Source organism: Meleagris gallopavo, chromosome 2, assembly GCF_000146605.3.
Source record: "Meleagris gallopavo isolate NT-WF06-2002-E0010 breed Aviagen turkey brand Nicholas breeding stock chromosome 2, Turkey_5.1, whole genome shotgun sequence".
Classification (NCBI taxonomy): domain Eukaryota; kingdom Metazoa; phylum Chordata; class Aves; order Galliformes; family Phasianidae; genus Meleagris; species Meleagris gallopavo.
In genome coordinates this window covers 19,353,832-19,380,951 of record NC_015012.2, presented here as the reverse complement: position 1 = coordinate 19,380,951, position 27,120 = coordinate 19,353,832, and the positions used below count along the sequence as shown (strand labels likewise).

Below are 27,120 nucleotides of genomic sequence, written 5' to 3'. Positions count from 1 at the left end.
TGCAAAAAAAAAAAAAAAAATCAAGACATCAGCTTAGATACTTCTTAAGAGTGACAAGATCAGCACTAAAAATCCAAATCACAGTCAATACCTTTTAGCAAGTTTCAGGAAAGCAGGAAAACTCTCCTTGATTGCGCTGTAAACCAAATGAAGTTTAGCAGACCAGATAAAGGAAATGAAGGAAGGAGAAGATTAACGTTTCAATACCTGATAATTTTGTTTTGTAATTATTAGTTGAACTTGGCTTACAAACAAGAATTTACTAGGAGTGTCTGCAGGGAATTACTAGGCTCACAAATAACTGAATGCATTTTAAATTCTTCTGCATTTGTTTGCTGATTTTTTAATTTTTTTTAACTAACTCAATTTTGCTTTATCCTCAGCAGATATTTGTACTTATTAAAACGCTATATCAACAGAAGACTATTAGAACATAAGTGTTTTAACAACTCCGAAATATATTTTTAAAGTAAGAGGCAATAGCTTTCTAACTAACAAGCTTGACTGAACTTGAAGAAACCCTTACATGTTCACTTACATGCACTATAAGAAGCTTTAAGAATTAAATGGGACACTTTTCTCAATATGTTTGTACATATACATGAGGATGACACTGTCTTTTTTAGGGAGTAATCTCAGACTCATGATTTTTGCTAAGATGAAAATAAGCAGTTTTTCTTCACTGCAAATACTCTTGCTCTTAAGGGCAAGTATTTTCAGTCTTAGTTGCTCAGCAAATGTGTACAGCTTTTCCTTCCAGTGTGAAATTAGCAATCACCTCGATAGGCACTCAAAAATTAATATCTTTACCTACACGACTCAAGAGTTATCTGTCACATTCCCCAGTTTATCCGTTCTAGTGAAGATATTTATACAGTTATGCCATTCTCACACAAGTGTTGTAATTCAACAAATATTAAGGAGGTTTTCTTCTTTTACTCACCTGCACACTAAGATGAATCCATTTCTTCACAAGAATTCTCCCCAGTGTCATTACTTTTATTGGTGGCTGCAAACCATTTACTGTGCGATAATAAAACATGGTCTCTTTCTCAGATATTGTGAGTTTGAACACAGTCTGCCCATCAATAGCCTTTTCTATCACACACCTTTGGAAATAACCAAGAAAAACAACGTAAGGTCAGAAGCACACATATATACACATTCTTGCCAAGGTGCTATCCTGTAAAGTGATGCTAACCAGAATGCATTAAAATAAATGTTAAAACACAGATCTTGAGAAGATGCTCACTGACAGTGAAAGTCACAGGATGCACTAAGCATAAGAACTACCAAAGGCTTTATATCTTACTCTGCAACATACATATTTTTAATCTGTAGTGCATTCAAGCCCCTAATCATAGGATTATTAAAGTTGGATAAGACCACTGATGTCATCTAGTCCAGTCATCAACCCATCATCCCCATGCCCACTCAACCATGACCCTCAGTACCACATCCACCCTATTCTTGAAAACCTGCAAGGATGGGGACTCCACCACTTCCCTGGGCAGCCCATTCCAATAAAACCAAATCAAGGTCAGGTGGCTACCTTGCCACTTGTTAGTTTTTTTTCCCCCCCATAGAGACTTCATTCACTTTCAATATCAAATGCAACACTGACATATAAGGACAAGAATACTAGCTATACTGACCCATTTCTAAGTGTTCAAATAGTTTTAATAAATGAACAACCACCATGCTGAGAGCCCTGAGAAAGCATAGGTGACATATGCTTTGAATCAGCTATGTATTTTATTTATGAATCTAACCATTACTACAACAAAAAGTATTCCATTTCATCTGCTTGAGAAATCCAGTCCCCAGTTTACCCATGAAAAACCAAATATTCAGTCTGGTGCAACTGCTATAACAAGTGCGCTAACTCAGTGTTAGAAAACCAACTTTCCCACTAATAAATCTTCACTTTTCTACAGTACTCACTGCTACACATTATAGAAATAGCATCAAAATGCTGTTGTCTGATACCAATATTCATTGACTTACATTTAAAACCAAGGGAAAGATTAACTGTTACCATTTTAGTCTCCTGGAATGTTGTCAGAATAACTTGCAAAATGCAGATATTTATTTAGAAAACCTTACTAAAATCATGTGTCTTAATATATTGTTGATTGATCTTTTCAACATTTTGTTTGCCTGTAAACACGCTAGTTCTGCTAGATAATAAATGTGAGGAAAGGCTCAGCTAAGTAGCAAAATATTTAGGAACTGGATTTAGCCAGTTCCTGGATAAACAATAATTGGATAATCCCGTTTTTTGTTTAATTTAGTTATCTAAAACAAACATTCCTGCATTGTTTTTATCCCCAAAGGGGATAAAACTTTAAGAAGGCAAGTGACCTTGATGTACATCACTTTGAAAACTGAAAAGAACAAATGCGGATTATGACTCACTACTAAAAAAGAAAAATCAAAAGGTAGAAAACAGAGGAATGGAAAAAAAAGCAGTAGTAATATAGGCGATATAGGCATAAGCGTAAGTTCTGAATGGGAGCATTATTTTCCATCCCAGTTATGATTTCAGAGAGAAACCACAGTTCTTTATGAGTTTCCCAACTTCTGTTAACCTACAATCTCCTAGAGCCAATTCCTGGTATTTTTGATGGTGGGGTTGAAGGAAGAACAAAGCCACAGAGATCAACAAAGTAAAATTTGGTAGAAACTAATCTAGAGGCACTGCTGATCCTCTCACATTAACTACAGTACCTTGCAACATCTGCATAGGCTCAAAATCAGACATACTGTATTTCAAGGTGACATCCCACTTCTGTCTAAGTACTTACGCAAAATACATGAATTAATATAAGGCAATTGGATACAATCGTAGTCTTTTTTTCTAAAAAAAGCAGCAACATACCTACTGCCCACTTCACAATCAGGCCATTTCACCACATCTTTTTGTGCATAGAAGGTCCTGGCTCATTTTTCTTCAACTTTCATTATTCTCTGGCCATCTAAATTCCAGTTAGCCCAACTCAAGGTAAAGTGAAACAAGCTGTCTGTAATGATTATTCATATATGCTAAGCTTCTACTCATAGTCTTATCCTACTCTATTTCCAAGGGTTATCACCATATTCTGTTTCCCAGACTGTGTTATGTTCTATGCACAGGTTTTCTGAAAACCTTTAGATTAACTGATGAGCACATGCAGCATGAGAGGAAGCATAAGAAAAGAACGCAAGTCAGACAGAAGAGGTTTGCTCACTTACTGCACATACTGCCTAAAGGGAAATAAATTTAAAGATTGGAGTTACAAATGTGTTTTCTCACTGTTCTCTTGCATTTAAAATCTCCAATACGAGGGGACTTAAAAGCATGCCTACAAAGATCTACACACATTATAAAATATCCAAAAAACATGGGCCTACTGTACATCATGAAAGAATAATTTTTAAGTAAATGAAATAGCTTGTTAACATTTAAATTATTCTAAATGTAGTAGTAAAATGAGTTATGATCCATCTAAGGGTGTGGTAGCAGCACAAAGACTATTAAATTAAGCCCAGTTCAGTGGAGTCCCCCAATATAATAATGGGACTTAAAAGTCTCACAAATAACATCTCCACATCAGAGACTGCAAAACGGAGGACAGCTGGCAAGTCAAACTTCTACCAGCCTGAAGGAATCACTATACCAATAAAATAATAAGGAAGACATCTTAGCTTGCAGTTAAATCATTTATCTTCTCTAGGATGCCTTCCAAGTCAAGCTTCCGGGGCTATACATGTGCAATTACTGTTCCTCCAAACCTTCCCCAGGACTGGAGTTCTGCATTCCTTTAGTGAGGAAGACGAACATTTTTTTTGTTAAACAGTAAAAAATAGTCTGGACAGCAGCATATCATCCTCTCCACTGGATGAAATGTTGTCCAACTTCAATTTTCAATACTGGGCTCTACCACTGTCATTTCTACCTTGAATATTAGCAAACTCACAAGGCAGAGGAAGTGAAGCAAACCTCTACAAAAATTGAATAAAAACATTTAGATTTTAAAGCTATCTATAAAGTCCACTGAACAGAAACATGTACATTCCGTGCTATTAACACAGCAGCAGTAGGAAAGTAATGTTTTATACAAGCCCATGGATAATCAGACATATAGGGAGTCTGGTTTCTGTACAGCACTTAATCATTTGAAACTAAGCACACACACTTCACTAATTCAGGCTCTATGCAAGAACAGCCTATCCCACTGACAAGAGTTCCACAGATTTCACTCAACACACTGCCACAAGAGCTTGCTTAGAAATTAGTTGGACATTTCTACTTCAAGTTAAGATATGCTCTGCTGGATGAGAATCTGATATACCTGTACGCATGCAGACATGAACTTACAACTTAAGACAACCCCAGGAATGGGCTCTCTCATGTTTGAGATTCAAACATTTAGAAAATACTGTCTGCAAAAGACACTAGGCCAAAGCTCCACAGACAGCTTCACATATACCTTCATCCTATCCGCTTTACCTTAAGCTTGAACTGAAGTCACTTTCACCCTCCAGGTCTCATTTATTTTCCCTTCAATAACCATTATTTCTATACCGAGGTTGCTGTTTTTTAAAAAAGTAATTATCCTTCCATTAAAGCAGACTTAATTTCACACATTTCCAATGTTTCAGATTATTTTCTCACTCTTAAGCAACTTGTTTCATGGCAGCATGCAAAATAAGCATTCAATATTATGCATTATCTTAATTCTAGCAATTAGAACACAAGTGCAAAAGCATTTCTGATATATATCCTGAAATGTATTATAATTTTCCCTGTGCTTTCACTTTAAACAGGACCTACATAATTAGGAGAAGGACAAGGAGGCTCTGCATATTATGATCCATAGATAGAACTCTTCTGCAGAATTTGTAAATCAGCTTTCCAAAAAGCAAGTTTTTAATTGCAGTAATGCCCCACCAAGTTGAAAGACTACTTTGAATAATCCTATTCGCTGAACTATGCAACACATAGGTGCATAAGAGAGAATGCTTAGCGAAACTTCATTAGTAGTCTTAATAGTGGAATCTTCTGTAAAAGCAGTAATATGATCTCCAGTTCAGCCAACATCTATTATGGTCACTCCTCTATAGTACTAAAATATTCATTTGGGGAGATCTGAGGGTGTTTCCTCACTTGTCTAAGGAGTAGAACTGTGCGATTCCTAAAAGTTTAGATTTTTTTCCCTCCCCATCAAGAGAGAAGCAAAAGCCCTGGCAACACATTTTTATAGCAGTTTTTAGGAGGAATGTGAATTAGGAATATACATTTCAATTGTCAAGAATAGCGACGTGTGTTATGTGCAAATAGTTTCCACTGCAACAACGGGACTTCCATGTGAGTCAATGCTACTGAAACTGAGCCTACTGTCCTGACATCTGCAAAGATCCCAAACAAAATACAACTTTAAAACGTCAGAGTTTCTCACTGCAGCTTTTTAAAATTTTAAATAGCTTGCTAATAATGTTCTTGACTGCAATGATCAATTTTTTTAAGAGCCCCAGGAAAGTAAACACCTTCAATACTACTTACATTACACCTTCTTGCTCAGGTTTCAACCATACAGTTAACGTAAATGAAGCTGACAGCCTCAGTATTGGGGGAGTAGAGAAGCAATCCTTCTGGTTATGAAAAATAAACTTGAAGCGTTGCTGAAGGACCCTGGAGACAAGTCCTTTTTGTCCTCTGTGACACAGGTGCCAAGGCCTTCAGGAAAAAGCAGTTTATATGAAGGAGGTGATGACCTGTATGGGCATTCTTGAACACAAAACCTCTGAGTGCAGGACATAATACTTTCAGCAGCTACTGAGCTATAACAAAAAGTACTTCGGTCTGGCAGCCCACAGGTGGCTTGAGTTGGCACAGTTGACACATTCTTGAAAGCTCCCACATTTTCAAGTCTAGGGAAATGTCCCTGAGAGCTGACCAACACAAAGGAGTCATAATAAGTTAAGATTAAAGTTTCAATAGCATGAAACAAGAAACGACACCTCAAGGAAAGAGCCCAGCAATTCATGTTTACAAAAAAGCTCCTCCTGATTAAAGCATCCATAAATAAATAATGACGTCCATGTCAGTAGTAGTGTCCTCAGGTGGTACACTCTATGAGTTTATGTAGCATTTCATCTTCAGAACACCAATTCATGGACTCAGTCCTCATCTACGTCTTCCAGCCAGTAAAACACACGTGAGGGACAGCTGGTATCTGCAAAACACAGAAAACAGACAATGCAAGGGAGGAATGGGATTTTTCTTACCGGGGCCAAGCCCCACTGGGGTTATTAAGGATTTGGAATTTTCCTTCAACTTTCTGTCAGCAGATCAATCTGTACACTTGCTGGCCAACACCAAAGATCTCCAAAACGAGGCCCTGAGGAACAGGCCTGCTCCAGGCCACACGCAGCTTAACCCAGATCTGCTGCGATACACAGAGCAGACAAACAGCTTTACACTTTAAGGTGATGAGCACAGAGTACTGCAGCAAACCACAGCATTAGCAAACAGTTTAGCATCAGGCACTCAATGTACTTTTTAGCAGTTTCAAGCCTGTTCACCGAATTTTTAACCCCCCCCGGAGCTTACCTCAGCTTTACACCGCTAGCTGTAAGCTGCTCGGCCTCATCCTGCCAGAGCTATTCTAGGGTACAGACAGTGGCTGCAAGCGATGCTCCTCCAGTGCGTCTTCTCCTGAAGCACGCTGTGGGTGAGGCTGCTGGCCGCCTGCCCCTATGCAGCACCCCACTACCCCACTCTTCCCCACTCCCTGCCTTACCCCACCACCCAGCTCCCACAGCTCCTTTCAGCCCTGCGCAAAGCTGATTAGCTCCACACTCCCCATCTGGCCCAGGGAATCTTGCTAACTGCAAATACCTTCCCTGATATTCACTGGCAGGCACCTCAGCCGGCTGAGGGGCCTTTAAGTAAGTTCGTTTACCCCTTAGTTACTACATCCAGCAGGAGAGCTGAGCAGAATAGTGCAGCTCCCTGCAACACCACCATGGTCTCCTCCCACCCCATGGTCCCTGCCCACCAGCAGCCCCCGCTCTATGCCTACCACTGGTTCAAGTGGCTGCACCTGGTCGTAGGCACTGTCTTCATGCTCCCCCCACCTGGCTTTAGCTGTTACATCCCTCCCCCAGGTAAAACAAGGCAGTCCTCAGGGAGCCACAGCACTGACGCTTGCTATGAAATATTTAACACAGCCCTTGGCAGTGAGCCGGTTCCTCAGGACGGGCCAGCAGCCTGAGGGGTGCCTTGCCCAGGGCATTCGCAGTTCCTGTGGCGAAATTACCCTGGGCAAGGTGGGGCCAAGCACTCTGCTGTTCAAAGGCTTAGAAAGTGACAAGTTGGTGCCATTTTCTCTGGTTTCACAGCCATGGAACTTAGATTTCTGCATGTAGAGAAAGGAGAATTTCTCCTACGCATGCTGGAAACAGCATGCAAGGTTGGAGCAGAAGGAGCAACTGAGGAGCACAGAGCCAGAGCAGAACCATCACCTTCATCCCACATTCAAACAAGCTCCTCCACTGTTTCTGGAACGTGTGTTAGTACAGATATTTTTCCTAAAGTAAAAAACTAACTCCCACCAAAGGTTTATCAGTTACTTCACAGTGTTTTCATGTTCTAGTAGTCATTAAATACTGCAGCTCTTTGGTCAAAATCACCTAAAAAATTCAAATTAAGAAAAATTTGGTCACCACAGAAAAGGTGGGAAGACGACACTTGTCTGAGGCATGGCAACACCAGATTACATAAAGCATTTCTGAAAACATACAGTAAAACCATAGCCTACCATATTATCAACAATATAATGGTAAAAACATTCACAGATCAAGAACAAACCAGGTCTTTTAAACCATAATAAAAGGACAGAACATAGTAGCAAAGGTCATATAATGGCTTGAGTTGAAAGGATCATTATAGAAGATCCAGTTCCAAACCTCCCTCCCATAGGCAGGGAGGCTTTCCTCCAGGCTAGGCTGCCCCAGTCCTGATGCAGCACCTAACACTTGGTTTAGTCAAGCAAATCTCTTCTTCAGAAGAGTTCACCTTCACTTCTTCTGAAGGTGAACTTAAACTAATGAAAGGTATTGTGCATGTATTTAACTTCATTGTTGATTCTGTTTCGTGGTTTGTTTTGATATTTGAATCTTTAATGAGTTTTACTGATGCTTTCCATACCAGCAGATTTCTGAACTCATGGTCAGCAGTCTCAGGACTCACTGGCTATTCCTAGGAGGTTAGAGTGGGTTACTAAGGAAGCAAAACAGCAGAACTTAGATTGTTAGACAGCATTCCCTTCACTAACTGATGACATTATAGAAATGTTTGTTATGATTTGATACGAGAAGTCATCTTTGTATTATCAATTTGTAAACCCTCAAAATATCAATTTGCACATGCTCAGTAGAGATCAGCGGAGCATCTTGTTGAAGGAAGTATAATCACAGGGACCAAGCAAGCTTGCCTACAGGGAAACTTAGCACTACCATTTCAAAACTTCAGCATGCTCTCAACTTTGCAACTGTGATATTATGGTAGGAGGGAAAAAAAAGGATGAAGGCAGATAGGGAACGCAGCAATATACTTATTTAAAACTGTACCATAGAGCTTGTCTGCACACCATCATATTACATTTGTTTTCACTTGCACAGTCCAATACCAACTTAAAATAACTGCTTAAAATTTCAGTTCCTGGAAATATTTGGGTAGAATTTCCAGTAGTAATTCATTTATCTCCTCAAGAGAGCAAGGGTGGTCTGCTCCATCACAATTTTTAAAATACTATTTTAACTATTATCAAACCAAGTTGCTGCAACCACTTCTGTCAACTTTTGCTTTCTGATAAGTGTGAAAACTTGTGATCTATCCAAAGGCTTTGTTTCAAAATTCTTCATCTTTCACCAACACCTCATACCAACACTAGCTTATATTTGTACAGCATTGACCAGTCACATGCTACTATTCCTGCTATTTTGTGAAGCGACATAAGCTGACTAACTCACACAGCATGACTTTCAAAGATTAGGCTCAAGTGTACAATTCAAAGTTCTCTTTCAGTGAATGTTCATAAAGATTAGTTTTTATGACTGCTTTTTCTCATAAACCTACACTATTTGAATATTTTCTGGAAATTAACATAAAAGTTCCATTTGCATAGCCAAGTCAATATTTATTTCAAATTTAACTGTCTAACAAAATTATTTTTTCCAATATTTTCCAAGTAATAATAAAACTACAGCGCAAGTACATTTTAATAGCTGGAGGGGAGTTGATTATAACAACTCAGAAATAATTAACAACTTATGTTTTAAAGGGGAGGTAATTCTGTATAAGCCAGTGAAATAAATAGTAGAGTAAAATTTTCTGAAAGCACAGGAGGAGGTGGAAAGTATTTTATAGAGCTGTTAAGAGCCTTTTAACAGCTTTAGAAGTACAGTACATCACATAGCTTATTTTAGCACCAAAAACTTTCTTTGTTACTAGAACAGCAGAAATGAAGTAATCTGTTAGGCAACAAGTTTTACAGGCTTCTTCCACTTGTAAATACTGAGCTAGATTCCACATCTCCACACAGTAAATCCAGCGTACAGAAATCTCCACAAGGACTTCTTCACATATACTTACTTTTGGATGACCATGATGGACTGCCCAAGCATGAAAAGCCATTGCACACAGTTGAAGCACTTGGGTTCTAATAATTGACATTTCTTCTCTGGAAGTTTGCACCTTGAACTTGCCTCAGTCGAGGCCTTTCTGGTAAACTCTTTTTCTTCTCATGGGCTGTCTTCTGTAGGTCTCAAGGGAGAGACCTGGAAGAAAAACTACAGAAAACTACTGCTCAGGCAGCAGGCCTTACAAGAGCAGGCTAGAGCTGCACAACCCCTCCTGCATGTAGAGGAGGCATTGAAGAGCTTCCCTAGAGGAGCAGAAACTGTACCCTTCTTGCTGCACCAGTGGTATCACTGATGCCCAGGGAAACAGCTGCCCCATCATCCAATTCACTCCATTTCATGAGCAACTGAAAAACAACTGAATTGGCCGTCAGTCTGTTTTCTTCCCACCCCTTTGCAGCTCAGCTATGCCAGCACAGCACAGCATCAACTTCAAGAAAGTTTTCTCTTTAAATCATTTGCAGCAATCAGGTCTGGTTTGCTCCCCAAGCTCTGAAAGCACAGAGTTGCCTTGGGAGCATAGTTCAGCTGATTTCAGGCCCTCTTTCCACTTCAAATCAACGTCAAGCAAGTCAGTGCTATTTGGCTCCTAAGTTCCCCCGCTCTATAATGTGCCATCTTTCAAATGCATGCAGTGCCTGTAGAAGCCACATGCACTGCTTTAAAGTAGTGATTCCTGTGCTCCTGGCACTTTTCTTCAAGAAACATTTTAAAAGTGTGTTGCATTTAAAGAGACAGTGGTCTCCCAAGAGCCACTGGGTTAAACTCGTTACACTTCCACCTGTGAAACATATTAACATTATTCATCATCTTAACTTTGAGCTCTTCATTATTCCCAGTTATCTTCCACAAGTATTACTCTTGCTGTAATGGCATACACATTTTTGCATAAAGTCATTCTGTGCATTTATTCTACACTGTAAATTCTGAGGAACATTAACATTCACTGTAGGATTATATACTTATATAGAATTGTAGTGTAAGTATAGGCTAGTTTAAATCAAATAAATGGACACCCTTCTCATAATAAAATTCAGATGTTAGATTAAAGAAAGCTGTCTGAATAGGAAACAAAACTGAGAAAATCCAAGTTCTAATCACAGTTCAGAAATGAGTAACTGCATGTCCAGGTTTTAGTTTCCTCATCTGCAAATTGAGAAGATTGATATTCACTTTAGCAAAGCACTATGAGAAATGCAGGAAAGTAAAAAACATTATAGAATTACCATGTGCAGAAAAATATCTGAGTTTAATTTCTCAATTGTAAAATCCAAATATTTTCCCCAAAGTTCAAGCAAATGCTCAACTTCATAGCTGAAACAAGAAATTATATTTAAGAAAAAAATCTACTATTAAAAGCCAAAAAGATGGAAGCCTATATGATGCTTTATCCTCCAAAAGACTGATTCCAGAAATGCTAGAGGACAGTCAATATCCCATGGCAACAGTTGATACAGTTGACCTTGTACCTTTATAAATCTTTCCTGTACGACCAGCAAAAATAGAAATAGTATCTATAACGGCAAGATAATAGTCCAACAAGTCTAAGTCTAATAGTCACAAAGTATAATAGATTTGCATGTCTATTGGTGAAAGTGTTCTGAAGGAAAAAGAAGAGGAAACCCTCGGAAACAAAGGACAGACAGAGGAGCCTCATGCAGTAAAAGAAGCACATTGGTGGCTGTTAAGTCCTTCTGTTTTTCTTCACAATGCTCCCAGGGGAGCAGATCTTTGAGAAAAGGTTGTTTTAACCTCATTCTGATTTAATAATAAATGCAAATCTATAAAGCATGATAAGCAAATCCAGGGGGAGATAAGGCACAACATAGAAAGTGTTAGTACAACTAGATAGTAAAATTATGAAAAACATGCAGCTGAATTATGCAGCAGATCCAATCTAACAGATCACTACTGTCTAAGTAGCTGTCCTTCTCCACCTGAAAGATTTATCAGATTGAGTCCAGTGAGTGCCAAAATTAGGTAAAAGGATATTAGAAAGAAGAGGACAACCCACTCTAATTGTAGAAAACTTAGACAATCTCAGTCTCTTCCCAAGGCCAGAATTAGTGATAATTTTTGAATCATAGACTGAAGTGTGATTTAATTTAGAACATTATGCTTTCTGGTATCTTTGTCCGTCCCAGGAGCTGTACAGGGTAAGAAGCCCCAGATAACTTACAGTTTCTACATGCCATTCAAAAATCAGAAACTCAAAGAGGGAAAAATCAAAATTTTTATATCACTATGGGGAAGGAAGAAGAATTCAGTCACAATATATTCTCTTAAACGTGCCTTAGTTCACCTGTATTTACACACACCTTCCTGACAAAACACAGCACATTATGTCCAGAACTTTAACAGACAAAGAAGACAGAAAAAAAAAGATATTTATTGATGTCCTATTTTTCTTATGTGCACTCAAAACCAAGGAAAATTTATATTTCTAAGGCAGGACTGCTTTACACCATTATTACTATTTTCTTGACCATCCTAATGAATATGCTGAAATACCAATGCAATTTTCAACAAGAGTGTGCAAAAATTGCGAACAGTTTGGTATAGCCAATTTAGTCCCTCTTTAAGTCTCTGAGGAAAGGTAAATCCCTCAGGGAAACTGGGATATTAAAAAGCAGAATAAACTGTGTATTCATCAACATACTTAAACTGATACAGATGAAGACCAGGCAAAGCACTGCTTTAGTTATATCAATATGACTAAAACAGTGCAGCCTGTTTTTAAAATGATAAAAGAGCAGCCAACAATCCCTTGTATTTTTCACATCATTTATATTTAAAAAGATCTAGATATTTGCTTTTAATCAAGGTCGTTTGCTTAATTTATTTTTTTTTTTTTATAAATCTCGTAAGAAAGATTTCTCCTGTAGAATTGGTCTCAGAGCAATGAAAGCCATCAGCCTTGGGTGTGAGGTGCTAAATAGCTAGGGGTTCCTTTAGCCTCAGCTGCGCTTCTGTAGTCTTAGAGACTGGACAGAGAAATCTCATCCCATTATGACAGACTGCAAAGGAGAGTGACAGCTGAATTCACAGGAAAAGCCTCAAGACCAATGAGAACACATGACTTGGCTTGGGCCCAAGCAACAGTGTTGAGGTTTAAATCCTCTCATTCAAGGACACCTTCACAGAAACCGCACATGTCTATGCCTTTCAGCATCTGGATATTTAGGATAAAGAGAATTATTTACCATACTCCTCAAAATACTTTATGTTAATTTCATAATTTTCATGAAATAACATGAAGGAATACAAGCATTATAGCTGCATAACATAATTGAGAAAGTAACCTCATATTACAGTCCAGTTTTCAGGGTCAAGATGACTACTAATCCATCATCTGCATATTTAAAATGTGCAATTCAGTTCCCAGTCACCGAAATACAATCCAAAATTCCTCTGCAATATCCTGCTTTTCTTGGAAGTATTCTAAAGAAGAAAGCAATTATTTCTCAATTAATCATCACAAATTTGTAGAGAACTAATTCTTGATTAAGACCGACCTTTAGACATTAGAACTTATGATTGGTATATACTGCATTGCTTTTACTCTAAATGTTTTCCTGTGTATCCAGCCTTTTGACATTTGTGCATTCCAAAAGTTTTAAGTGATTGAAATGATTTTCAGTTCCTAATATTATTTTCCATTCTGAAATTCATGCAGCCATCTACATAGCAATCTAACATCCCTCGAGCTGGAAATACCGACAAGCCTTCAGAATTCTCTTGTGTAAAGCAATGTCTTTGGTAACCTACTCTAGACATCTGTTATGAACAATGAATGACTGAAAGTATTCATTCCTAGTTTAAGCTAATTAAGATCATAGATTCTTTGAATAATACTTACGTTTATTTTTAAAGATCTGTTCAGGTTATAAGCTTGTTCACAAAGATCAGCCCCAGTTCTGATCTTGCCAACCATCCAATGAGGACAAAACTTTAATGATCTGCTGAGACTTTAACTTTTCAAGAGAGCCAGTGGTGGCATCAGGGTTCAAATGAAGAGATAGTAAGCTGAGGGTTCTTTTAGCTTTGGCAGTTTATATCTGTCAACATACAATCAATCACCTTTATCTCATTTTTAGTACGCTAGCTAATTTCTTCTAAAAAGGAGAAACCTAAGTGATTTGAAAGCAGACAAAGCTTGAGTTTCCATGATTATTCTTACAAATGAAATCTGTCCTTTTAATGAATATGCTCACTATGAGGTAGGCTAAGACCAACCAGCTTGCAGTTATGGCAAGTACACTTTAGAGTCCTTTTCCCATAATAAAATGTGTCATTAACTTGTTGTACAGGTTGAAAGAGGTATACAACCAATCCATTATAGTTTGCATACCACAAGAAAGTTAGTAGTTAGAATTAATCCTTCTTGGTTGATTTTACACAATGTCACTGTTGGTCTGCATATTTAAAAATGAAATCTGGGACTGAAACAGTTGTCACTTATAATTCAGTATTAAAGATGTGTCCCATCTTTTAGCTTTATATAAATAATTTGATTGAAACCTGTAAGAATTCTTACTCAGAAGAGCAAGAGTATTGACTTGGATAGGTGTAAATATTCTGATTCAGAAGCAACAATCCAGGAAGATATGGTTGAGCTCAGAAACGTACAACAGAATTGGAACCCGAGAGTCTTTGAAGCTGACTCAAGCCTTCACTTGAGATAACCCACAGTACTGACACACTGCCTCCAAGTTAACTCAAAACAAGAAAGCTCAGACTACTCAGCAGAAGTTTGTTTTCTCTTTTCAACTAATGAGCTGGAGCTTTCCGTGTCAAAGACAAAAGACACGCAGTTGGGAAGAGGTATGCTTTCTCTTGACAGACACACAGATTAGAACAGTAGTCCTGGAGGGAATAAAAGGCTAGACAACCAAGATCACAGCTTGCTGCTGATCAAAGTTCCACCTTCTTTCCTAGTCAAAATGTACAATTCTTTACACCTTCTACGTGCTGACTTATAGGAGAAATTGTTCCTTTGGCACAGAAATCTTCAATTTGAAATTTATTCCTGCTGTATAATGCTGAAGTAGAACACATTCATAAAAGCTGATTCATGTTTCCCGAGCATCTGTTTGCAGGAAGGATAAATAAAACTGAACTGTGGTGAAACACTTACTCCCCACAAAACAGGTAACTCAGATATTCTGTCAAACACATCTTCCAGTAACAGGCCTGGCCTCTTATTTTAACCTCTGGAAAGAGACATTTGCCACTGTCAGTGCTCCTTCCTACTTGAATGAGGATGAAATCTCCTTGTATGCAAACAGAGTAAAAAGGGAACTGACAAGATACAGCATCATTTTCTCCCCGATTTTAACTCCCAGAGTTTTTATTTAGAGCATTTTCTATAAAGAATGCTGTGTAGGAAGTGCCTGCTAGTCTTCTGTGTTCATGACCAACACGTCAATCTCTTATAATCAAGAACTGAGATTCTTCTCCCTGCCACGTAAAGCTCCTGAGGGTGTCCACTGATACATCAGGCAAGCCTGAACTAAACCACCAACAGCAACACATAAAAAGAGCAGAAATAGCATGAGGAGCAGGGACTTGAGGGTGTTTGCTTTACATGAGGGCATGAAGTCCTATTCCTGACTATAAAAAGCATATGCAAAACACTGATAGTTTGACAAGTAGGACACATTTTTACAAATATAAATAAAACACTGAGCAACACTAAAATCAACTGGAACCTGTTTGACATGTTAGCCCACAGTGACAGCTGACAGTAGTGACAGAAAACTTAAAAGATGTGGAAAACCTTCCTTTTGAATCTGCCAGGCTCAACACTCACTTTTTATTATAGAAACTCTCCATTTCCCCCCCCTCCCCCCAAAAAAAGCACATACAAAGGGTTTATTTGCCTGTATTGTAGATGAATATGGAGGTAGAATATTTGCAGTTAAGTTACTAGTGTGCTTTAGACCCGTTATAGAGAGGTAAGTAGCCCACATTTTCTCAGTCTTTTCCTTTAAGAAAACAAAGGGAACAAGCAATAGGAAACTTTATGATGAGCAGGTCTGCTCAGTGGAAATCACTTATTTGTGTACTTGCATGTTGTCACCTTCACTGACATATTTCAACTGAGTCATTTCTACCTTTGTAAAAGTATCACAGCAAGAACCTCACTGTCACCAAATTCAACCAAGTCAGGTTGGACAAAAGACTAGAAATAAAACATCGGCATCATTCATTATTAAATACCTTCCAAAAATATATGCATATGCCTGGAGTAAAAGACTCACACATTATTTTTTGCTCTTGGGCCCTGCTTTAAATTTTAAGCATACTGATAATATTTATCAATATCCTAATTCATAAGGAGAGAATGTTAAGAACCATGAACTAAGCCTCAATTGAGTGACTGGAGGTAAAGTTATGAGCGCTTTAAATACATGATGAATAAGTTTATATGCCTTCTGTTCTGAGTGCAGATAGAGGGGCTCTTCTAAGGGGTGATTTAACCCTCTTAAATTAATTTCCTCCTTTTGAGAAGAATCCAGGGAAGAAGCCAACCTGCCATTTCTGATCCTGACCAACTCATTTCTGAGATCTGTACTTTGATTTCTTCATACAAACACTAATTTGTCAGAGATGCATGTCACTTATATCTAAGTAATGTTCTAAAATATTATAGCTCTATGAAGTTATCTTGTTCTCTGAACCAACTGCCCAATTAAGTAGCGCATTTTATATTTAGATATCTACTATTATAATAAATACCCATATTAAGAAATTCAGCCAGCTATCCCAAATGAAGACAGCTGATTATATCAACTTTGGACTACACTGAAGTGATATCTAAATATCTGACTTCGTGTTTCATAGTTAAATAATTTATAATTGAAACATAACATGAATTTTAGAAGTTCTTAATATTCATGACTTAAAACTTACTTTGAATAGTTACAGGCCAACTCTAGAATAAGGGCAACAGAGTAATACCTTTCTCACATAATCACATGTACCATATCTGTTGGCTCTGAAAACTCCTACTGACTCAAATCACAGCTGAAGACATAGACCACAATTTAAAATCCACTGAAAAACATTTAAGCTTCCAAACTTCGTATTTGCCTGTGTTCATGCTATAAAGCTCAATGACTATAATAGTCATGGAAAATTAACACTGAAGGGGTACAGGCTAATTTGGAATGAATTTGTTTTAAACATGGATGAAGACAATTCATTTGCCTGATTGCCTAGAGAAATGAAGTTTTGAATGATGAAATTAAGGCCAGCTGTTGAGAGAACTCTAAAAACCTAGAAGAATATAGGGGTAAAAACAGAAGTCTGCAACATGGAAAAAGCTGTCTAATTTTTATACAGTAGTAGAGAAAGCAGACAGTCTAAAATGCAAATTCTTAAGAAATATAAATGAAGTAACTAGAAATTTTCAGCATTAAGAGTATAGTTAAATTTTAGTTTTGCTTCTGCTTTTTAACTACTCAAACCTTTTGACTAGGCTTATCAAAATTTTCTGTGTACATTTTTCATGTTGTTAATTTGCTGGAGTAGCCAAATTGTATTTTGCCTCTGTGCAAATGACCCGTCATTCACCAGAAGACTCAATTTCAGCATCCCCATGCACTTCTAGGAAGATTTGGTTTGCACGTGGATTGGTCATATCATCACTTCTCTTCTAGGCTTTGGACTTCAGCACACATGCATCAGTTCGGATCTGTCACACATCTTAGAGAAATTGGAGCCAGCTGGCCAGCTATCTGCAACAATAGAAACTGCCTGAGGAACTCAGCTTTCTGTTTGCAGTTTGCATTTAACACAAAACCCATCAAATTGGCCTTGGTCATTGTGAGCTTCTAATTAAATCTTCCTAAAGACAAGGTCATAGACAATTAAAAGGAGAAAGAAAGCTTAGCAGGAGTAGTTGCTCATGCTACAGGAACCTTGTTTTTAAAACTCTCAAATTCCACAGAGCTTTTAAAACAAAAGCAGAAGCAAGATGCAGGACCCTGCCCTAGGCTATTCTCTTCCTACTTGACACAGACAGCATAGAAACTGTTCAAAACCAGAAATCTTTCAGGAGGTCTCAAACTTGCAAATAGGAGAACAAGTCAGTTAGATTTTGGTGAGTAAATATATATTTGAAAGAATACAAATCCACTAATGCATATCAGAATCACAAGGCATTGCATTACATAGCAATATTGCCCTAGTACAGCTTGCCTGAAATTAAAGGAAAAAACACCCAGATAGATTGTTTCCAGAAGCAACCTGAAAACAAAGCCTGTCTAATGTATGAAACAGTCTCATAAATCCTCAACAATGACTTAAGGAATAAAACAACAAAATAAAACTATGCAGAGGTTAATCAACAGATGGGAGACAAATGTCCGTGGTTAACAGCTAGCATCATGAGGAAATCTGAAGGCCAATATGTGCAGACATTATGGCAGATAAAGTAGCAGAAAGTAATCCTTACAATGAGATAAAATAGCTTTTTCATATCATTATGATTTGAAAAATATAGTAACTTCATTTGAAATATCAAAATCTAGTCATCATAAGCTATAACATTAATAGGCTGAGTAAAGAGAATAAATAGTTTTATCCTATTTAATCATAAATTTGGTTTAATGACCTTTATCTGATTACATGAGCAGCCCAAGCAACAATATTAAATAAATAAATAGAATATTAAAAGATTGTTAGCAGATAAGCTGCTTGGAAATATCTAAATTAAATGTAGTCAGAGGGAGGAGGTTCACATTTAATGGTATATACATATTCAAAATTAAGATGATTGCAGCAGTGCTCCTACTGAGCCTCAGGCCAGTTGCTGCTGAAATCCTGGGAGAAACCTCTCATTGGCATCCTAGTGGGAGCTAAAGGATTTTTCAGGAGAGATGCTGGCATAACCCTTAGTCCTGTAGAGTTAACTTTCTCTGGTGAGAAAACCTGAACAGACTTCTTACTACAGGTACTTTTCTGTTATACACAGATATACTCATTATACAGTTTCCTAGTATCACTGAACTTCACATCTAACAAAAAAAAAATATCAAAGCTGTATCCTTAAGCTTGTACTAAACAGTTAACACTGAGATCTTTCCAAGTGGAAGCACACTACTTAACACACATCTTGTCTGAAAGTCCCATATATATTTTTTCCTCATCAACAGTACCACTATGAACCACAGTGCCATTCCTCTTTACTTTTGTTCCTATCCCTCATTTTACTAGCTTTGTGCAAACACACCTTGACCTTAATTGCTTTTAAAAAAAAAAAAGCAACAAACAAGATAGCACCCCCAGCCTTTTTCCTAGCATCACAGAAAACTCTATTGACACACCCAAGCAGGCAAAACACCAAAATTGAAACTTCTGCCAAAGACAGGCCTTCACCAAAAGTCAAGGTGTCTGCAAACTTTCTAAACAGGCTTGATTAGTAAAACAAAAACATTTTACATAGAAGTTCTCAAATGCACCTTCCATCCCAGAAATGACACTGGCTGTATAATCAAGACATTATGTTTTATCCTGGCTTAAGGATGTATTTGTATCTGGAGTTCAAAATGAATATTTTATCCCATTGGCAAGTACAGAATCCATTTTTTAATGGGAAAAGAAAGTTAAATAATGGGGTCTACCTTCATCAAAGATTTATGTATATATATCTCAGATACAAGAGAAAAATAAAATATTGAAGGCAAATAAGTGATCTTTATTATAGGTTAAAACAAGACTTTTGTGACTGACATTTTATCCTTGCAACTTTCCCAAATCTAAATACTCTAAGGCAAGTCCTCTACTTTGAATTTTTCCCAGTTCTCTCAACATGTTGGAAAGTTACCTACTGTAGCAATTGGACAGATCAATACAATGGAAAGGCATTACAACAAGAGTGTGATGAGGGAAGGACCAGCACATTAGAAAGATGCTACAAAGGAAGGGAAGAAGATTGCTCACCCATATCAGAAGATTCTAGATTCACAGAGAAAAGCTTCACCAAGGAGGGACCTTCAGAAAGAGATCCTTCCCCAGTACTAGTCAGCCCTGAAATGAGGTCTAAGAGAGGGGCAGCCAGGCTCCACCCCCTTCTAGTCACACAGCTGAATTGCCTTCACCTGTGTTCCCAGGCTGACCGGGTCATTTCCCCAGGTGCTCAATCAGTGGTTCAGGCCTTGACTCAACAGTTACCATACACCTACTCAAGTCAAAAAGGGAAAGCAACTGCTTTCCTCATCAGCTGGCAGTTTTCAGCAAAGTCACTAAGCTCTGTAAGACTCCCTGGAAGAGCTCAGCTGGGTACACTCCGAGTAAATACTCAACTGCACACAGCCATCACCCCCCCCCATCCCTACACTCCCACCAACAATGCAACACGCATCCTCGCCACACCATATGAAGAGCTCAGTAGAGAATCATCATTTGCTAGATGCATTTGCTTTTGGTCTTTAGATTATGTATGCAAGTCAATACAGAACAGTACTTGACAGGTGTGTGGTATTTTCCTAAGGAATTTTTGCTTTAATTGCAGCAATAGGTTTCTGCTAGTGAAATATCTATATTGAAGACTCAACCTATATCCATCACAAAACAAAGTGTGTATGCAATAAGAACCAGAAAATTTTATGTATTTCAATATGCATTTAATTTTGGAACACCATATTAAAAATTAGATGTCTTCACATTTGTGTAAAGTAAGGAAAAAGTTGGTTCCAATAAAGAACAATGAAACATTTCTATATCAATACATCCCCTCTGCTCTCCTGTCTCATTGGTCTCCCTTTTTTCCCCCGACACATCTCTGAGGTCACCCTGACCATACCTTCAACCCCTTTCCTTGACTTTAAGAAGCTTCTCTGAAGCATTGTGCCCATCAATTGCCCATCAACAAGCCGGAGAAATAAATACTGAACTACAAGCTTTTTGTCAGAGAAGACAGTAATTTGAGCTTTTCCAGCTAGATGTTACTTTCCATGGAACTTGTCAGAACCATGCATTTCCAAGATTTTTACCCTCTCTTGTGTTCTCCCCGTCTAATTCTGGATTAAAAAGAACAGAGTTACAGAAAAAGTAGATGGAAACTGCTTAAGTGTAGATGAAAACTGTGAAAGCCTTATAGTTTGAGTAAGCAAAGTTTAATTCTTACATGCACTGTAAGAGCAGATGTTGAATGCTTTCTAGCCTTTCTGGCCCACTGAATGTATTTGTTTGGGAAAATATAAATGACAAATTGACTTTTAGATTAATGGCTACCATACTGGTAATGTACAAATCACTTTTAACAGCCACTATTAACTTGGTAAAGAGAAGCTTGCTAACTGCTCTTTAATTAAGTACACTTAATGACCTTAAGGGGATTAGTAGTCTTGTCTGATAATCAATAAGCATGGCAAGATTGCTGCCCCATAGACAGGGGCTAGAGAACAAAATTAATCTCTGCAGATTAGTTCAACCTGGTTTGGTTTGCCTGCTAAGACTATTTCAAAATTACTTCCATTTAATATGTTTGTAAATATCCAAACAAAATATGCTTTAGATTAGGTCTCTTTCCTCATGTTAAAATAGCACGTGCTTGCTAGGAGAAAATTATTTTGGCAAAAGCTAGAGCAGATCAGTGTAGGAAAAATTAAGAAACAGTGAATACCCATTTCACAGCCTCTCAGGAACACTGGAGGCTAAAGCAAATGGCACTCACTGAACACAGTACCTAGATGACCTAGAGTGAGATGCTGTCCCCAAAAAAATCATCCCGAGAATGAGGGAACTCCTTACAGTCTCTGCATGCAGTCTGAGCTGCCCCAGCATATGCTGTCTCCACCCACTGGCAGCTGGGTGGGTTTCTTTCTGCTCCTTGCTCAAGTGGAGGTCACTGCCACAGCAATGTACAGCCATAGGGCACCTGACTAAAATGTGTCTTTTTTTTCAGTATAGCTCTTGTTTGCTATCAGTAAATAGCAAATTTTTTTGATGGGATGCTAGGTATCATCCATGATATCTGGAAGACCCTCCACCCACCCATAGACACATACCTTCCACGATCCAGTCTTCCTCACCTTGTGGAAATACACACTACCCTCTCCTCCTGCACTGCCATCTTCCCACTTCTGTACTCCACCAATGCCAGTTCTGCCCAGCTGAACCTATTTATTCTAATTATTTGTCCTTCCCCCCAGCAGCTTGCTTTCCTACAGGCAGAATTTCTCTCCTGCTCAATGCTGCTCAGAGCATGAGAGTGCATGCTCTTCTACTCACAGGTGTTTCTCCTTAACAAGAGAGAGCTGCAAGTTTTGTGGTTACCCTTCCCATAAAATGAAGTATATACTGTTAATGAAACTTTTTTTTTTTTTTTTGTTATAGTGCATAGAATTTGTTTCTATGCAGGGATTGAAGGAGAAAGAGAAGATATTACTAGCAATTAGTGCGTAGGACACCAATACTAGAAGCTGTGGCCCTGTGTATCTACCTTGTCTGCATAAAGCTTAGCAATGTAAGTCTTCCCATATGCTTGGAAAGTAGAAAGGAGCTTTTTGCAGAAAGAAACATGGCAGGAGGAATTCTCTCTTTTTAAAGTCTTCTTGGACCCACCCCAAGATAATATCCCTCATTCCAATACAAAGATTCACCGTTCTTAGTTGAGGACTGATGTGTTAAGGAGCCAGAAGTCAGCAAGCATTACACTGCCATTTTGCCTTTCCCACAGGTGTAAAACACAAAGAAAACTCAAATTAACAAAAATATTATCACATCCAAAGGGCTTACTTTCAAGTATGAATATATGCTCACATTTTAGTGAGCTTGTACAGTAACTTCTGATAAGTAGGCAGTTACACTTCTGAATACTTTATAAGCAGTATCCTTGTTTCTTCTCTTTTCTCTGAAAATAAAGCTCCTCAGTAGTGCTTCAGTTCAAGCAGCGCATGTGCAGTAAATCACAGAGCTTAATTGTAAAATAGAAGCCTCTGTAAGACATGTATATGGTATATTGACACTTATGCTACCACAGCCATAGGGATATTAAAATTGATTTCCAACAAGCTGAGGCCTTCTGCTTCCTATTCTTGTATCCCACAAATATATATTAACCAGACTCCCTAAACAGGGGTAATTAGATTCCAAAAATAGCTGCTCATATAGAAAGTGGAACATAAAAGTTCAGCTTGCCTTCACAGGGCTCAACATCAGCAGACAAAGTGCAAGGAGCAGTTTGCATGCTGAACAGGATGAAATTTTACTGCTCTCAGCTTATAGGAAAGCCCCGAGGCTTGATTCTACACTTTCTGGATACACTATGACCTGATCAAGGTATTCTCACCATTATTTGTACCCTCCCACAATGTATTTTCTCAATTATATCTTACCTTCTCTACTTTATTTCAGTTCTTAAGGCCTTCAGATCAGAGGTACTTTAACTGAACATGATTTTGAAGCGCTTCACCGCCAGCCCAGTCCATGCAGTGATAAGCCAAATGGGCTTCAGTGTGCAAATTAAGAACATTAACTAGGCACATCTGGAGCAGCCCCTCCTAATATACATATTCTTCTTCAAATTTACACTGAAAAAAGAAAACAAACAAACAAAAAAACAACACAACACCATTTCAACACAAACCATAGCTCACATCCAAGCTCCTGCAGAAAGCTAACTCAATCAAGCAGAAGCTGGCCCTTCCTGCCTTCAATACACAGGGCACACCTCTGCAGCCTGCCCCACACCCCTGTCCTGGCGCATTGCTTACAGCTGAGGACAGATTCCTAGCACCTCGCTGAGCACTAGGTGGACACAGCTATACACAGCTGTGACCAGCCTTGTGAGCACTGTATTATCTGCATTACTTCTCTCTTTCCATCTCTGTTTGGATTTCTCTCTCCACAGCTGCATTTTATTATTATTATTTTTTTTTCATCTACAGATCTCTTTTCTCTGCAGTTTTTGTCTTCCTCTTCCAACATGGCCATGATTTTCTCAGCTTCAGGTTCTTCCAAACCTTTGGGCATGCTTGATGATTACTGTTTGCTACCCCTTCTGGCCACTGTAAATCTGCTTACATTAGCCAACCTCTGCTCTAGACTCCCATTGCTGTTGGCATGGTCTTTAAATTTTAAATAGATTTTTTATGCATTTGGTAAGTCCTTTCTGTTGCTCATTGCTCTGCCAAAATGAAGTCTACTGAAATAAGTGCAATTTGGCTGGGCCACAGTGCCAAATACAAATAATTTATCTTTAAGCCAGAACATCTGTTAAGATCATTTGACTTTGTGAATAGTACTTCAAAACTGCCTCAGTCCAAGGATCGTGTTGTGCTTTGCAGGTATGCAGTCAGATAGCTTCTGTCACCTGATTTTAAGCATTGATGGAGTAAACAAGGATGAACACAATATCAGAGCAGCCCATCACAGTGATTTGGTTACCTTGTTCCATTGCATTCAGTGGCGTGTCACCCAATGTCATCCAAACGTGACGTGTTCCCTGTGAATCACACATGCTCAGCTATGCTGCAGATGTTCTCCCCATAAAAAATGCCAGCAGGTAAATAGAAGACGGAAAGAAGCAAGTTAGCTTTGTGCTTAATATCACCTTCTTCTGCCCAACTGTTTCTGCTGTAAGTCTATAGAAAAGTAGTGCAGTCCCCTAAAAGGATGTCATAGCATCTCCCTATTTTCATGAAGCTATAAACCATGTTGCAGATAGGCTTGCAGATCCTTTTGTTATGCTGCTCTTGTGAAAAGGTTTTTTTTGTGTGGAGTGACTGACCTTAATCTTTTCACTTTGGGAGCTGAAATTTTTTCCCCTGAATCTTCTGGTTGTAAGACAGAGTCCATTTATATGTAAGATATAAGAATAGCCTGGCTCAGCAAGTCATTTAGAAAGACATTTGGTCAATGTAAAGGAGTAAGGAAAGTAGGGGGAAGGGACCCCTCCTCTCCTTTGTGCACTTTTGTCATGGTCACCTTGCGAGTGGATCTCTGTGTCTAGGTGACAAAGGAGCAAGGGAATCAATGTGGGAACTATGTAAAACCTCATATATTGTGAGTATAGACACGTTTACAACTTATAGCATTATCAACGCCCATCTTAACAGTTTGCCTGAAATCCATCAAGACACCACAATCACAAATATATCAAAGACAAAAAATGTTGTGGCTGTAGGAGGAGAGGGGAGAGGGTGAAGAAGCATCAAAAGAAACTGAGGAAGCTATTTGTTTCCCTCCAATCTGAGGTGCAAAGCAAAACCAGCACAGTGCTGTGGTTGTCCACATCCTTCATTCTTCACATTGGCCTCAAGAGGTTACTGTTTCCCTCCCAGAACCATTTCTGTTATCGTCTGTAAGGAGTGAGATACATAGAAATATCACCCTGCTCTCATGGACTGGGTCATGGGACTTACGTACTGCTGACACATGGGATCTAATATCCACCCAATGGCGGGAAGGAGCCAGTAACTGCTTTTTTCAAGTTCACATAAACAAACCTAGGCAGGACAGGGACTGATTAATAGGAATTTATTTTCCCTTGCCCCATCACTGCAATTTCTTTCCATAATCAGGGCCCAACTGTGTTGAGCTGGGAGTCCTCCACAGAAAATTTCTCCAGGAATTTTGAGGTTGTTTTATGGTTTCAGGATAACTTGTCAGCACAGCACCAAGCCTGCAGGAAAGAGCAGCAAGAGAGGATGGGGCAGGAAGAAGGCAATGAGAAATGCCGAGAAGGGCTGGCTCAGCACTTCTTTTTGGCCATGGAGAACCCCTGTGCCATGACACAGAGGCTGTAGGGAGTGAGCTGCAGTGGGCACTGTGGTTGGGCCAGGGTCTACTACCAGCCGAGCAGGCCATGCCTGCAGCTGAGAAACATGAAGCCAACAGGGCTGAGGTGTTTCTGTTTTCACAGTATAGGGATGTCCACAGGGCATCAGATCCATTTTCTCTTTGCAGAACACCTGCCTGTGATAGCCGGTGGCTGTGAGGCCACAAGCAGGCCCCAGGCCCTCACACCCCATGTATGCAGGTCAATGCCTGCCTAGCCTGCATTCAGCAGGCAGAGGTGTAAAACTGCATGGTCGGACAGTACTGCTGGGAGCACCCAGCTGGGCAGAGCAATTCTGGAGGAAACTGAATGAACTGGGACTCTGTGTTGTCTCTTTAGCTTGTGGAAAAGATAATCTGGCCCACTGTAACAAAAAGTGCTCCATTTCAGAGGCAAAGGGGCACAGTTTTGCCTTGAGAAAGCAGCAGTAAATGATTCTGAAGTCCTCCTGTCAGCCGTCCACCGAGCCGCGGTAATGCAGAGTGGCAAGCTCTGCTTTCCGGGTCTGCGTCCTGCGTCTAAGTAGCACTCTTCATTGAGAACCCCGCTTGGTCTTATGACAAAATTCCTCTCGTGTGACACAGAAAAGCATTGACATCATTCTTTAAGGCTGTAGAATTTATGGCACAGTTAATTATTAATTTGGCTGGCATTTGTAAAGTAGAAGGGAGTTCTTGTGCTTTTAGGCCATGCTCTCAGTGTGTAAATCTCTTGTATGGCTGCCATAATAATATTCCTGCAGCTATGTTGTCACCTATTGTAATTTTTCTGCTAATAAGAAAATTTAAACTAACCAGGAATCCTAAATTTGGAGACTAGTTGTTTATTTCAAATATACTCTAGAGAAATAATAATGCAGTTCTGCTCTGAATTTAATTTAAGCAGGAACAGGCAAAACAAATCTCTGCGGAGGGCATTTGACAATAATAAAATATTTCTCCCAGCGGGTGAGCTGGTAGCAATTGTATTGTTGCCATCAAAGCTCACGTTTCAGCAGGTCATTACCATCATAACAAGCCCTTGGACCAACTGGCACGGACATGCAACATTGAGCTCCTGATGGGCACATTATTTCAGACCTTTAACTTCGTGGAGAACAAGACAAATACTCCTGGGAACAGAGGACTATATTTTGAAATTCCTTTCTTTTCTGTTCTGCTTAATAATAAGATCCTGCGTGTAATCAATCTGCCGCCACTTGCTTTTTTACATTAGGAGAGATTGTAAGAAACTGGGCTTGGGAATCTGAGCGCTGAAGAAAAATGGGATTTCATCTTAACAAAACAGTAACAATTAGCACAGCCAGGATGCATCACAGAATCACAATACAAACACCTTTGAACACTAGTGACTAAAATGTTAAGAGCAAGTTAAAATATCCATGTTCTTTTCTATACTTACTTTTATTTTAATAGCAGCCTCAGGTAGGAAGTTTGTGAACTGTGTGTTAGGGGAGAGACAATCTACACACATGGAATCAGCAGCGTATCAGACAGGAAAAGCACATGCCTTGTGAGGCAGCTACCACAGCCAAGCGGTGTAACGAAGGATACAGTAATTAGCAATGTGCCATGAGAAATCAGAGATCTACATTGCACTGCAGAGACAAAATGCAAAGCAAAGGGAAGGTGCAAGTTAAAAAA

General features: G+C 38.9%; 1 protein-coding gene across 1 annotated transcript in view; it reads right to left on the bottom strand.

The window, feature by feature from the left end:
* Window positions 1–21,948, bottom strand: part of USH2A (usherin) — a 395,196-nt gene extending 373,248 nt beyond the window's left edge. The window contains 4 exon segments of the mRNA XM_019612664.2: window positions 944–1,109; window positions 5,546–5,654; window positions 5,657–6,218; window positions 21,705–21,948. Of these exon segments, the coding sequence (XP_019468209.1) occupies window positions 944–1,109; window positions 5,546–5,654; window positions 5,657–6,065 (684 nt within the window). The 5' untranslated portion in view covers window positions 6,066–6,218; window positions 21,705–21,948.
* Window positions 21,949–27,120: the final 5,172 nt, after the last annotated feature.